The 15,288-nt window shown below is 34.4% G+C and overlaps 1 protein-coding gene across 1 annotated transcript in view; it reads left to right on the forward strand.

Moving 5' to 3' along the window:
• The first annotated feature begins 425 nt into the window (after window positions 1–425).
• The window catches only part of ZNF804A (zinc finger protein 804A), a 447,029-nt gene continuing 432,166 nt past the window's right edge, over window positions 426–15,288 (forward strand). Inside the window, exon 1 of the mRNA XM_072612587.1 lies at window positions 426–1,393. Coding sequence (XP_072468688.1) covers window positions 1,283–1,393 — 111 coding nt within the window. The 5' untranslated portion in view covers window positions 426–1,282. The remainder of the gene's footprint in view (window positions 1,394–15,288) is intronic.

Below are 15,288 nucleotides of genomic sequence, written 5' to 3' on the forward strand. Positions count from 1 at the left end.
TATTTCTCCACTTCTAGAGCTAGTTTTTTTTTTTCTCCTCCCTTACCAATTCAGTGAATAAATGAATAAATAACCGTTAAGCAAGACCAATGGGCAGCTACAGTTTTGTGAGAAAAGCAGCTACTGTCACATGTTAGGTTTGGATGATTGCTGGGTTGGGGAGGGGGAAGGAAAGGGATGCTAAAGCCGCAAACCTTTGGGTTTTAGGGGGAGGAAGGTGTTTTTATTTCATTTATCTTATAAATAACCCTAGAAAAGAGAAAAGCTTCATCCATTCTTTCCACTATCCTCCTTCTCCGCGTTTCTCACTTTCTTCCCAGTTCGGCGTTTTCTCCTTTTGTCGACCCTTAAACTCCAGCTTGCCAGCCTGCACATTCACCCTGCCTGTTGTCCTGTTCCAAGAGGGTACTGCTCTTGTTGCATATCCCAAAGAGGCTGCAGCGATTGCTGTGGGTAGCTGCCACGGCTTCTGGACGCTGCTCTCCCCAGTCTTCACTTGAGTGTGGCAGACACGCAGGCTGGGAGGGCTGAGCCAGCAGTGTGTACTGAGGGGGAGGAGGGAGGAGAACGAGAGAGCTGGGGGTGGTGGTGAAGGCAGCGTGTGACAGATGTACTCCTCTGACAGCTCTCGGTATCAGCCCAGTGGCTTCCTGCCATTGGCTCAGTGCAATGGACCGGCAACGCCGCACACTATAATAACACTAATGCCTGCGAGAGGCAGCAACTCAGATTCCTTCCGCAAAGCAGAGGAGCTGCTGCTGCTGCTGCTGCTGCCCTCGCTGCCACAACTCAGGCTGCTTCTCTCCCTTCCGCCTGTGCTGCACTGAGACACAAGCTGAGGCTGGTCCTCGCGTCTGCCTTCCTCAACCACCCTTGTGCGCCCCTCACCCCAAGCCTCTCCTCCCAATCTGGGATTCCCCTCCCTCATCCTCTTCCAGTCAATCCTCAAAGAGGAACCAAAAAGGAAAAAAAAAAAAAAAAAGAAAGAAAAGAGAAAAGGAGGAGGGGGAGGGGGCAGCAAACCTCCCTCAGCAGAGCTGGGGAAAGAGGAGTTGAGTGTCAGTGTCAGCCCATCCTTCCCAGCAGCAGGGATTGTGTGTGCGTGTGTGTGTGTGTGTGTGTGTGTGTGTGTGTGTGTGTGTGTGTGTGTGTCCGGTGTGGTTTGGCTGCACTTGGTGCCCACTGCCACCTTCATCCAGTTCCGCGTGTGTGAGCTGCTGCTGCGGGCGCGGAGGTGCATGGAAGCAGCGGCTGCGGTGGTGGAGGAGGCGGCGGCTGCCCCATGGAGTGTTACTACATTGTCATCAGCTCCACGCATCTCAGCAATGGGCACTTTCGCAACATCAAGGGAGTTTTCCGAGGTCCCCTCAGCAAGAACGGGAACAAAACTCTGGTAATTGCCTCTGTTTTCTCCTAGCCTCAGTAATCCTCTGCCTAGGGCACTGTGAAGGGGTTGGGGAGGCATATTGAGGAGGTTTTGAGATTTCGAGGTTCTGCGGGGAAGGTCTGCTTCAGTGTGTTTTTGTTTTATGGGGGTGGTGGTGAAGCGGAGAGCTCGGAAGAGACACGCTCAAGAATGGGGAGGGGGGAGGGGAACTGTGCTCTACAGTCCGCGCCTTTGATGGAGAGACTTTTTCCACTTAAAGTGTTCGAGTCTCTCTCCATCACTCCCCAGCCCTGGGGATTATTAAAAATTTCTCTGATAAGCCTAAGTAAATTGTGTAGTCCGGATCTTATGTGAAAAGGGAGAGGAATAAAAAAAAGGGACATGACAGTGGTTAGGGGTGCTAAGAGGAACGAAGCTCTCAGAATGTCATTCAGTATTCAGAGTTGAAGGTGAATAAGGGTGTGGGTGCCATCAATGAGGATAGTGAGCTGTTTGACCAGAGTAGCTGAAGAGACGGGATGCTGAGTGTCTCTGAAGTCCTTCTATGCAGGATGGTTACAGTAATGTCACCCAAAGTTCTCTAAGTGAGATATTGTACAACCTCTTCGCCTTCCCACCAACCCCTCCCCCCAATCCTGTAGCTGCATGAAATAAAATCAGAGGCAAGTATAGTCAGTCAACTCTCAATTAACCGTCTTAATGGTTTTGGAAGTAAGTGTGAAGGCACAGCATTATTTATATCAGATCCAGAGCTAATAGAAAACATGTTAGACAAGCAAAGGACCTGGGCAATCGCTGGTAGGTTCTCCTTGCCTTACTCCCACCTATCAGAGACGTGGTAGAAACAGCACTCAGGATTGGGTGGGATGATGTGTTAACCTCAGTGCTGGGAAGTAGGGTTGAGGGAAAGCAAAACCTCTGACTGGTGATCAGAACATGCCTTGGCGCCTGAAAACTTCCAGCAGAAATTACATGCTGAAGTTTCAATTTTTTTTTTTTGGAGGGGGAGGGAGGGTGGGATGGATGGGAGGGATCCCATACAGGTACATAAGCAGAAAGAGGAAAGCCTTCCAAAAAGAATGTGGAGGTATTGTGCAAAAAATATAAAGAAAGAAAGCTGAGTTTGGATATTAGGAAATAAATATCGATGATTCCTGAGCTCACCAGCTATCCAGTTTCTCTGTGGTACTATTCATACAGATGCTGGGGGTAGGAAGAGAAAAACCAGTGCATGTTGTAATATATATGTATACATATATATGTGTATGTGTGTATGCATATGTATGTATGCAAGTATTTAGAAAGAGAGTGATAGTAAGTAGTAAATGCTGTTGCCTTCTATGGGAAGAGTTCCTGATGAAGAAACCCTCTAACAAAGAAAGGCAAACTGTTTTTTAGCTTAAAGTCTTCAATTTGAAGTCTTTGAGAGTGTGCCTGGAGCATTGAGAAGTTAAATGACTTGTCTAGGGTTACTAAACCAATATATATCAGAAGTGGTTTTGGACTCAGTTTGTCCATCCCCAACATCATTCTGACTCTAAATGCAATAAAATGTCCCTATAGTACTTCTCTATTCATTTCTGGAAGCTAATTTATATTTTCCAGTGAAAGCGTATATCACATATATACTTGGCATGTTTGTTCCTTAAAGACATTATCTTATTTCTTTCAATAATTAGTGATTTGCCTTTCAAACAAAGGCATGTTGTTGAAGTCTGCTAAATTTGCTGACTTCAAAGTTCCATCTCATTAATTCCTACTGTGCTGTTAGTTAGAAGCATATAACAAATGAGAGAGTTCTATATAAAATATTATTGGTTTATAATTTTTGCAATTTGCTTATTGCTTTCAGTTTAACTTACAGATTCTTCAAGTAGTCCTTCACTTTCTAAAAAGAGTTGACTGGCTTATGCTGACTTTTTTTGATTATGTATTTATGAAGGTTTTAAAACCATTGCTGATTGAATGAGATGTTTATAAAACACTGAGCAGTTCCAGACACATAGTAGGCATTATATCAATGTTCATTCCCTCTCCCCCATTCACCTATAGGATATGTAATGAAAAGGTGAAGCTTCATCCTCATTTTTAAAATGGGAATAATAAAGAGATAACTATACTATGATATACTGAATTTGACAACTTACCCCAAATGTACGGGATTGATATCATGGAATTAGCAAAAAATACATAAGTGCTATAGAAATAACTGCTATCATATCTCTGTAAGCAGAAATAAATGTAAAATTTCTCTTAATTGTAATGAAATATCATTATGAGAACCACAGATCTACTCTTACTAGAACTTGTATTTCCCAGGTTAGATTTACTAGAATATCACAAGTTTTATATTCTACCAAAAGTGGTTTAAAAGAATCAAAATCATGAAGACTGTAGCAAGTGATCTTATAACATTTGATTTACTCTTCCTCCCCTGCAGTTAACCATTATGTATGGAAACATATTTTAACTTAGATACTGTATTTACAAAGAGTTGAAGTAGCAAATAACATTGGAATTTCTTAAAAGCAATCATGAGTATGTTAGTATGTGTATATTACTCACGGGATGAGAAAGTGATGAATTTTCTAACCTTATTGAAGTATCTGAAATACCATGACCACTTACTAAATTTTAGTGAATTAATAAATTTATTTTTAAACTTTTAGGAATTTGACTCTATTAATGTGCAATCTAGTGATTACTTTCTTTGAAATTTACATTTAAAAATTTAAAAGTTTTGCATGCAAACTAAAATACACCAAGATGTAATTTAATATACTTTTTTGGCCAATGTAATGGACTAATGAGCCTTGCAAATGGTATCTTTTCATGGTTATTTCCCTAGTAAACTATAATGTGTATTTTGTCCATTCAAAAAATACTGCCACCTATGGTGTTTATGGTGTTTAAAGTGTGATTACATGGTTTAAGGTGGAAATTATTTCAAGAGAGTATCACTGAAACCATTAGCCAAAAAATAGTGTTGAAAATTGTCTTAAGCCTGTTCCAAATCACTTTAATAAAAAAGAAAATGTATATATGTTTTAGCAGTCTTTAACTATTTTAACTGATTGATCTAACAGTCTTAAGAACATTTTAAGGAAAATATATAAAATTTGAATTTTACATCTCTATATACCACATATTATTTTTAGAACTGTCAAAAAAAACCTTAGAATGCGAACAGAAATATTCAAGTTTCATCACATTCTTTCATTTATTTTGTAAATATATCTAGAATTTAAGTTTTACTTATGACTCAGAAAATCCCTAAAAGGTAAGAAATAGCCACCTACACGGAGAGAATGTATGAACTCTGGGTGCAAAGTGAAATATGATTTTTTCCCTTTATTTTTCTTGCTTTTTAAAAATATGGCTAATATAGATATATACTTTTGCATTATTTCACATGTAAAATTGATATATTGCTTACCTTCTCAATAAGTTTGGGAGGATGTGGGAGGGAGGGAGAGAATTTGGAATTCAAACTTTTAAGAGAAAAGAATGCTAAAATAAATAATACATTATATATAATATGATCAAAAGGTAGAACATATAGGTCATAAATTAAATCATGTCAAACAGGTGACAGTGATACTAACTGCTCAGTAGAATTATAAAGTTACTCAACTGTAAAAGTTTAATTTAGAAAGCAAAGTCCTACATTTTCTGAATTTAATGGAAATTATACTTCCATAAAGCCAATAGAACATTAATAGCTTTTAATTGGTGGACTTTGTGACAAGTTATATGAATAAAATATGACTTCTAATTGCCTGTAGTGAATTAAAATGCACTTTTGCAAAAAAAAAAACCCAAATTAATTGATTTTAATGAAAATAAATATGGTTATCATCTTTCCCTCTCCTTTGCTTTTTCCCTTATGCATAATAATTAGAGATATGAAATTCATTACAATGCATATACTATGTCAGATTAAAATGACCACTTTCTTAATGGGAAAGGTCCATTATCTTCTCATGTTTGTGTAATTGCTTGTTAGCACATCATTTATTTGTCATCAAAACTTCCTTTTTTTCCCCACAAGAAAAAAAAATGTTTATCTCCTTTAAAACAAAATCATTTTTAGAGGAGCATCCAGATAAATTTGTCTTTAACAAATCATGTTGAATCCATTCATAATTCTTTTATTAGTAATTCTGGATGTTCATACAATTGATAACATTATATGTATTTTGCAAACTATTAAAGCACAAAGTCAGAGAATTGCTTAGATGTCATACAAATCAAATAAGTGGCACAATCCAAATGGCTTAACTCCAAACACATTTTCTCTAGAATCTCCTATAGAATTAGAGTAACAAAAAAGTGGACTTATGATACATTCTACTCTGAAAAAAGATGCCTACTCGTAAATGGTGTTGGGTACAGAAACTTTCTTCCTTTTCTTGATTGCAGTGTTCTGGTATCATTGGTTTCATAAGGTAGAATAAAGCAAATGCAATACAACAATTTGAATCTTGTCACACAGACTCCCTATATCATTATATGAGTTTAGATCTGTTACTTTCCATTTCCCACAATGTAGATATATACCAGAACTAGGAAGAAAATTTGTATTTAAGTGTACTCATCCATTTATTGATTCACTCAGGTTCATAATTAAGTTATATTAAAAGATGAGCATAGATATTGTTTAGTTGGAAAAATCTGTTAATTAAACATCCATAGTTGTGAGGCTAAAACTATGTCCTGTTTTCAAAATTTCAGTAGATTGATTTATCTTCCACAGTAAGTGATGTAAGTGTTCCATTTAACCCATTTTTTAGAAAAAGATTTAAAGACACTGGCTGGTAAAGGCAAACAAATGTCTATACTTAATAGATAAGGTGTACTAGAGAAAAAGAGGTTTTCCAGATAACTTTTTCAAAGTTTTAAGAGTCTGAGATTTCATCAATATTGATGTGATCTCAACCACTTAGTAAATGGTGGATAGTCTCAGTGTTTAGCTATAGTTCAAAAATATTAATCTTTAAGTGGCCAACCATTTATTAATTAGTCTCCTTATGTACTATCAGACGTATGATCTGGAAAAGGAATAAAATGCAATGTATTATAGAGCCTGTGCTTGTAGCTTTTTTCAGCTTAGTAAGACCTGACAGAGGTTGCCATACAATTAATTAGCACAGTCTTTGAGAAATCAGAATGGCCAACACAATGAGAGAAACTCTGGGAATGGAATTTACTGAAGATTTTTGTTCACATTTTTCCAAAGTGGGAAATGTGCTTGATAAATGCATGTGATAAATGCACTCTTTCTGGTCAAATTCATAACACTGCAAGATTTACTATAAATCTGTTCTTGTTGTTGTTGTAGTTTAGCAGATTATTGTTCATTACTCAGAGACCTATGTATTATACCTTCTTTGTGCTTTTTGCTTTTTTAATTTGGAAAAAATTGACAACATAGACAACCTAGCTAGACAAATTAATAAGCTAAGGGAAGTCACTGACAGGTTGATACGTTGAATCCTCCAAGACATGTCCATCAAGGTTGCAAATGCTATTTTAAGAGAAACAATTCAGTAATACATGTAATTTCCCCCATTTCCTCAGTGGAATAATTTATCTTTAAGCATGATACTTTAAATAACTAATATACAAGGACAAACTTTGCATTAGTGTACAAGTTTAGTTGATATTTTAATGCCTCTAACAAGGAAGGGTTTCCAGTATATGTGTTAGATGGTCTAAGGAGGATTTATTTGGGATCGGAGTGAAATCTAGAAAAGAATCACCACAGGTAGTAAGGTAGGAAGGAGTTTCTATATGTATCAGTGGAGTTCAAATGATTCTAGGATGCTTATATATTTTTATATTGCTGAAGATAATTTTTATTTATTAACATCACAGAGCTGAAACTGTCCATAGGTATCATTTAGTTCAATCCTCTCACTCTATCAATGGGGACAGAAAAAAAATGAATTTTCTAAGATCTTAATATTAGAGGTTAAGTCTGGAGTTAAAATATAGGTCTTCTGGGTCCTTTTTCAGGACTTTGAATATCATGTCTCATAGTCTCTTTACAGTATTTTCTTGTACACTACAAACTAGAATGAATTTGTTTTCACTTGGCTTCACAGGCATTGAATTATACCTACAGTTTCTATTTACTGAATTGCTGAACTCCCTAGGATAGCCTCCAGTCTTATTAACTTGTGATATTTTCTTAGAAAGACAATAGTGTGAATTTGAGAATGAAATACTACTGCATTGTGAAAATGCCATCTGTCACTCAGGCTGTTTGTTTGCTTTTTCTTTATTACTCTGGGCATTTTCACTCAAGATTATTGTAGGTAAACAGGTTATAGTTCACAAAAAAGCATATTTGGAAAAGTATTATATTTACAGTAGTTTAAGTAAAGAGAATATTAAGTTCTATGTAGAACTATGATGATTTATTTAATTTCCTCAGTAATCTGCTGATTTCATGGGGGCTTTACTATTGTAACGAGGTAACTTAGTACTGGCTGGAAATCTTTAAAAAAAGTGATAATAAAAATTATCTATGGCTATCTTACTCGTGTTCAATATATATTAGTGGAAATACTGATGTGTTAAACTTTGCTAATAGAGAAAAACAGTTTATTTGCTCTTCAGATCTGTGTCAACTTTCCCTTTCTAACCTATAGACAGGGAATGTGTCTCTTGTCATTGCAAATCTTCCTTTCCCTCTGCCCAAATTTGGGCATTTTTATATTCCTTTTCCATATAGACTATATTATCATGAATTTTTCAACTATTAAGACTTCATTAATTTTATTTTTTAAAATGCTACAGTGTACTTCCTAATATGCTATGCTATAAAGCCACGGCATAAATATTTAAAACTAAACTATAGTTGTCAAAATAAATGAATAAAGTGCATTCCATGATGCAGTGCTCTTGCCTCTTCTTCATAATGGTCTTGTCATCATTAGTGGAAATTTGTGTGCTTCTCCAAATGTAATTACTTTCTATCTACTGTTTGTACATATGATTTTATTTAAAGCTTGCAGGGAAAACTTTTTGTTATAGAAAAGTTTAGTGAAATGGAATCAATTATCCTAAGTCAGGTTATATTTTTTGCTTTAAAATGAGCTAATTAGCTTAAACAAATTGGAGTGACATTTGACTCTAATTGAAAAAGATTATGTTGATCATTTTAAACTTGATTTTACTTGAAGATTAGCCTGCTAGATATTTTGGTTTTTCTCTAATATATTTCCCTAATGTAGATTGGAAAAATGTTTTCCAATCCTTTCCTGAATGATATTCAGTGTGGTTTTGATAACTCAATTAACTGTTAAAACTGGCAAAAACATAATTATCCTTCTCAGTTTAACCCTAATACTTAATTGCAGAGGCATTTATTATACTCACAGAAAAAATAGGCAGTCTCTTAAGAGAAAAATACTTTAAAATGAAAATAATAGTTATAGTGTAAAGCTATTTTTGTAGTTTATTTCAAAATGCTAATTGTAATTTTTGAAAAGAATTCATCTAACATGCATTTTAGTTATGTTCTGAAGTTCTATTTTTTTTAAAAGAAATACCTTCTGAATGTGGTTTGTCTACAGAAATGAAGTAAACATTTAGATGCATATTGGATTGAAGGAATCCTGTTGTGAGATAATGTTTACATATACATAAATGTCTATGCATGCATGTAATACACATATACATGCACGTGCATGTTCATTTTTGTGTAGGGGCTTGTATTTTTTCATCACGAGCAAAATTGGAACTATAATCTCTTGTGTAATTATCTGTACAGATTTTGAAAGTTTCTTATATTTCTTGAAATCTTAATTTTTTTATTTTTAAACTTGCTTAGCCTAAAAATACTGAGTATTTCTTTGATTATATGTAAAGAACAAAATGCATACTGTCCTATAAATATTACTAAAGAAGTGTTGAAATATCTATTTTAAAGGGGAACTATTAATACCTTTGTCAAGTGATCTAATATGGTCTGTTACATCTCAAATAAACTGAGATAAATGATGAAGTAAATGAAAGAATCTATAAATCAAAATATAATATACATTGTTTCCCTTGTGTTTTCAAACTTGAAATTTACATTTTTAATTTAAGACTTTCAGATAAAGAGATATTTGAATTAGTTGATAGTGTTTATTCCTGAAGATGAATCTTTTTATGCCATACCACCTAGAAGCTTGTAAGGACATTATTATTCACCTCTGCAAGAAGAAAAGTCAAAGATTTAGTAACAGTATAAGTAGGTACTTCCTTTTTCATGATGATCCAAACTGTGTTTTTAATCAAAAGGACACTCTTTGAAGAACACAAAAATGACATTTACCATTGCAATCTTTAAGAGAATGGTCAGACAGTCAGCGAGCATTTAGTAAGTGCTTATTTTTTGCCTGCTACAAAGATAAGTACTGGGGATTTAAAGACAGGCAAAAATGGTCCCTTCATTCACGAAACTCACATTCTAATGATTTAAACCAGCTTTACCTAAATTAAATTGTAATTTGGGGAAAGCTAACCAAAAATTAAAATTATTATTAAACATATCTAAAATTTAAAAAATAAGAACCAAAAATTAAGAAAATTAATAAAATGTAATAAAACATAGATAGTATGGTTTTCTAAATCGATATGCAGAGATCTTTCCTTTCATTTAATGGCCTCAATTTCTATTTGAATTTGACACCACAAGAGATGACAACATCTATCTATCTATCTATCTGTCTATCTATCTATCTATCTATCTATCTATCTATCTATCTATCTATCTATCATTAGACTTATACAATATACAATACATCTAAAGTAGATGGAAGAGCACCTCAAAGGAGAATGCTCCAGTGCCTGGGAGGAATATGAAAGGCCTTCTGTAAAAGTTGGCATTTGAGCTAAATCTCTTGAATGAAGCAAGGATTTGAAAAGGAGACTATGAGGAGGGAGAATGGTGATATCCAGATCAAAGGCACAGAGACAAGAAATGTTGGAATTTTTCTTGTTGGGATAGTAAATAAGTCAGGATGTCTTAATCACAGAGAGCATGGAACTATCATCATGTACATGTACAATTGATTAATTATATCCCTAGTAGAGAGAAAACTTCTAAAGAGATTGGACAGAAGAGAAGAAACATTGTTGAAATAGAAGGGAATCTGAAAAAAAAAATCAGGAACACAGTGTTCTGACAAAGAGAGTATGTCTCATGGGTCTGAGAATAGAATAAGAGGAAATCCTCAGAAGATTGGGACAAGCAAGAGAACACTACGTACAGTGTAAAGAGGTTACAAACACGAATTGAGCACTTTTATACCTGTGGTATCCTATGTGTTCTTTCTGAGTTTAGAACTTTTAAAAATGTAACTCTTTTAGGGGGAGGATCAAGGCAAACCATGGAAATTTAACCTCCTACATAGACGGAACTATAAAGCAGTGTCACTGCCGATTACTGTAGAGTATACCAGTCCAGCTTGCTACTGAGGATCAGAGCACTTGGCTTTTAATTCAGGGTAAAATACTTTCTCCTAGAACTTTATTTAATAAAACATAGTTTATTTTCATATCACCATACACAATTCTCTTATCTGAAAACATTTACATATGCATATTCTCTTCCTATGAATTTTCACTGTTTATTTATACTGTTGGCTATTGCAATTTACTGAGACTTACTTCTGTATATGAGACAGGATACTAACATTTTTACATCTTTGACAACACTTATTGGAATAACTGTCCTCTGGAGGTCTCTCATAACAATCTTTCCTTTGCCATATTAAAGCTTTGGAACATTACTCTTGACTCAGAGACATCTGCCTCTCTGGAGCTGCTTCCCTAGTATTTCTTCTAATTGTCTCCAATTAATTAAATTGGATAAAAACTTCCCGCTAATAGTATTTCCTTTCAAAGTAATATTGGGAGTAGTCTTGCTATACTGCTAAGAATTTGTTATCCTCACTAGAGGATGGAGACCTCAAAACTGTCACAAAGACAAGATTTTAGTGAATACTTATATAACCTGTATAAACTTATATCATAAAAAAAAAATAGTCTGGCATCAGGGATAGAGGACTGGCCTAGAATCAGAACAACCTGGGATAAAATAATGCCTCTGATAACGTACTGTTTGTGTTATATAGGGCAAGTTATGTAACCTCTCAATGGGCAACTCTGAGATTAAGAATTGCAGAACAGTTGCTGATCTGCATTGAGTTTTCTCACTGGGAGTCACAGACTGTTATAATAAAATCATAAAATTGTCCTGTCCCCTATTACTCTTCTTAAATGCACACACACATGCATACATACACACATGCATATATTCATAATTATTGATTTAGCTATAGTGCCATTTGAATTTCATTGAGTAAGTAGCCAATATAGAAAACAGAGTATAGATTCAATGGAATTGGAGTTTCAAATTACGAATCATGTGTATGCTCCACTAACTATTCTTGGCAGCTTTCCATCTTCACTAGCAGTTTGCATGCTAATTCAATGCTGCTCCCAGAATAGAGATGATTTGTGACTATGAACTTTGTAGATTGCCAGCCTTGTGTGCAAAATCCTCACAGTTGAAGTTCACATTTGATTTCTCTGGGGTTTACCAAAGACTTCTTTAGTCTGCTGGTTTCATATCTGTGAATAACCTACTTGCTTTGATGCTAGTGTGAGACGTAGTCAACATTTTGAAATTTTCTAAAATGAACTATTGAAATATATGAAATGGATTATACCTACCATCATTTTGTTGTTTATTCAGTAAGAGATAAACATGAAATAAAACTATCAGTATGTTCAACATGAAAATTCATATCTATTTTTAATCTGATAATGATAACAGTTTAGTATCTTGAAGGATGTGTTCCTATATCTCAATTCAGTGTCCTAAAAGGATGTGTTCCTATATCTCAATTAAGTGTCCTAAATATATGAAGTTATCTTTCATAGGAAAAGATGTCCACATTGTGTATCAAAAGTATACAGTATTCTCAGTATTCATAATCACTGTGAAATTAACTACAGTTACAGCATGAAAGGTTTATTTTTCATGGTTCAGCACATAGAGTAGTTGATTCTGTGATTAGTCCATTTACTGCTACCTAAAAGAGCATGAAGCTACATTGTCAGTGGGATTCTATTAATACTATGTCATATTGCTTCAATTTAACAATTATTGCAAGATTTTGCCATAGTAATAAAAGGCATTAATCATGAGATTAAGGAAAAAAAATATATCCTTCTTGAATGCTCCTATAATGTGTTTAACACTGCTTCAAAAAATTAAATGCTTGCTGAGCATTTCTAGATATTGATAATGCATTTTGATTATAACATTAGTGGTGTTGTTTTAATTCAGAGTACTTTTTAAAGTATTCTATTGAAATGCACTGGATCCTAATTAAATATTTGCATTGCCACCAACAAACATTCCAACTTTATAAATGCAATCATTTAGAGACAATACCATCGTATCAACTGCTGGAAACTTTCACAAGCAAAAATTATATGATGATTCATTTTAACAATTATATCAAATAGCACGTGTATTAGTGAACTTAAAAGCAAAAGTCTTTCATGAACATTTTCTCATTGGCTGCTAACCATATTCATATGAAGATAGGGGTGATATTGTTTCTTATCTCCCTAGGAAGTACAAGAGCTCACCATATAAGTTTATTTCAAACATTAGTCTGCCCTAAATGTTAAAGAAACTACTAGGATTATAAAAATTGGCACCCAATCAATCTACTCCCTGTGAGAATTTCCAAAATCTCCCATAGGAGTGTTAGTGGTTTCAAACAAATCAACCCCAAAATTTTCTCTCAAATGGCTCAGTGCAGAATTTAAAGAACTCAATCAGTTCTGTAGAAAAGCAAGAGAAGAGAAAACAGCCTAGATTAAGCATCAAATAAAAAACACACACTTAAAATTTACATAGTGCCTTAATGATTAAAAATTACTCATTTATCAAAGAAGTTTCAGAACACTTTTAATATCATTGGGAGTATTATTATTATTACAAATATTATTATTGCTGTATGTAAGGAAATTGAGAAGCAGAGGTTAACTGATCTTTCCATACTAGATACATTTACTAAATGTAAGAATTGGGATAGAAGGAACTTGGATCCTCTTGACCACATGTTCAGCAGTTTATAAACCATGGTAATTCAGCTCTCCCAGTCTGATAGTCAGATAAAAATCAAGGAAAACAATTAATCAACCAATATTTATTGAACATCTTCTGTGTGCTAAGCACTGTGATGGACACTGGGGATACTCATACAAAGTAGGCAATAATCCCAAGGTGACTTGGTGGCACAGCGTATAGAGTTCTTGGCATGGAGTAAGGAAGGGCAGAGTTCAAATTCTGTCTCAGAAACTTACTACCCATATGACCTTGGATAAACAACTTAACCACTTTTTGTCTCAGTTTCCTGAATTGTACAGTAGAAATAAAAGTAATATCCACTTTCCATGGTTGTTGTGAGAGAAAAATAAGGTAATTGTTAAAAAAAAAATAAAAGCTTTGTACAGTGCCTGGCACAATAGCAGGTGGTGCTATTATAGATACTTATTTTTTTCCCTTTCTAAATTGAAAGAAATTTATACTCTAATGAAGGAGACAAATATATATAAAAATATACATAACAGGATAATTATATGAGAATAGAAATAAATACAAAGTAGTTGAATGCATGATGATTTAGGCAGGAAGAATAAGGAGAATAGGAAAGACTTCATTGAAAAGGTACTTGAGGTTTGTCTTGTGGGAAGACAAGGATTTTGTGGGGCTCTCTCACAGAAGAGGAAGACGAGGAAATGCATTCCAGGTATGCAGGTTATCCAGTGCAAAACACAGAAATGAGAGGGTTATCTGTATGGAATAAAGAAAATGCCCATTTGGATAGGTTGTCAAATGAAAGAGGAGGAGGAGCACCACATGAGGTTAAAAAGATAGGATAAGGCCAGTTTCTGAAGCACTGTAGAAACTAAACAGAAGAGTTTATATTTTATCCTGGAGGCATTAGGGAGCTACTACAATTGATTGACTAGGACTGTGACCTAATCAGATCTGAATTTAAGGAAACTCACTTTCCAACTGCTTGTGTGATGAAATGAATGCGGAGAGACCTGAAGCAAGAAAAACAATTAGGACACCGAGCACTCTGAGAGTCCTTCCAGTTCTTCATCCTAACAAGAGTCTGGCCATCTCCATGTGGCACTAAAACTTTAATGTTTTTCTATTTGACTTGAAATTTCTTGAGGGAATAGACTATGTCTTATTCTTCTTTGAATTTTCTACAGAACTAAACAGAATTCTTGGTAAATAGTTGATGTAAATAGTAGTAAATAACAAAAATTAAATATCTTGATCAATTAAGTTTTTTAAGTAGAACTATAATTTTATATAGTAAGAATTGCATATGATCTAATATAAAAGGCTCTGAAAAGCTATTTGAAATACCATTTTTGTAGTGTCAATGACTGACATTCAATGACTAAATTTTATATTTTAAGACTTCATATAAGGCATGAAATAACCAAGAATGAAATGAGCAGAACCAAAGAACATTGTACGCAGTAACAATGACATTGTTTTAAGAACAACTTTGAGTAAATAAGTCGTTTTGACTACTATAAATGTGAGAATTAACTTAAAAGATCATATGAAGGTAAACACCATTTCCATCCAGAGAAAGAACTGATAAGTAGAAAGAAATATGTATAGAATGATTTTGCATACATATATAAATACACACACAGATATTCATATCTAATGTTAGCCATCTCCAGGGAGGAGGGAAGGGAAAAATTTACATGATAACTTTATTATACATTTAAAAGGAATAGCAAGTTGTACATAATAGATTTGCAGTTTCATGCGCAATTGTCATTTCTTT

This window comes from Notamacropus eugenii, chromosome 5 (assembly GCF_028372415.1).
Source record: "Notamacropus eugenii isolate mMacEug1 chromosome 5, mMacEug1.pri_v2, whole genome shotgun sequence".
In the NCBI taxonomy this organism is placed as follows: Eukaryota; Metazoa; Chordata; class Mammalia; order Diprotodontia; family Macropodidae; genus Notamacropus; species Notamacropus eugenii.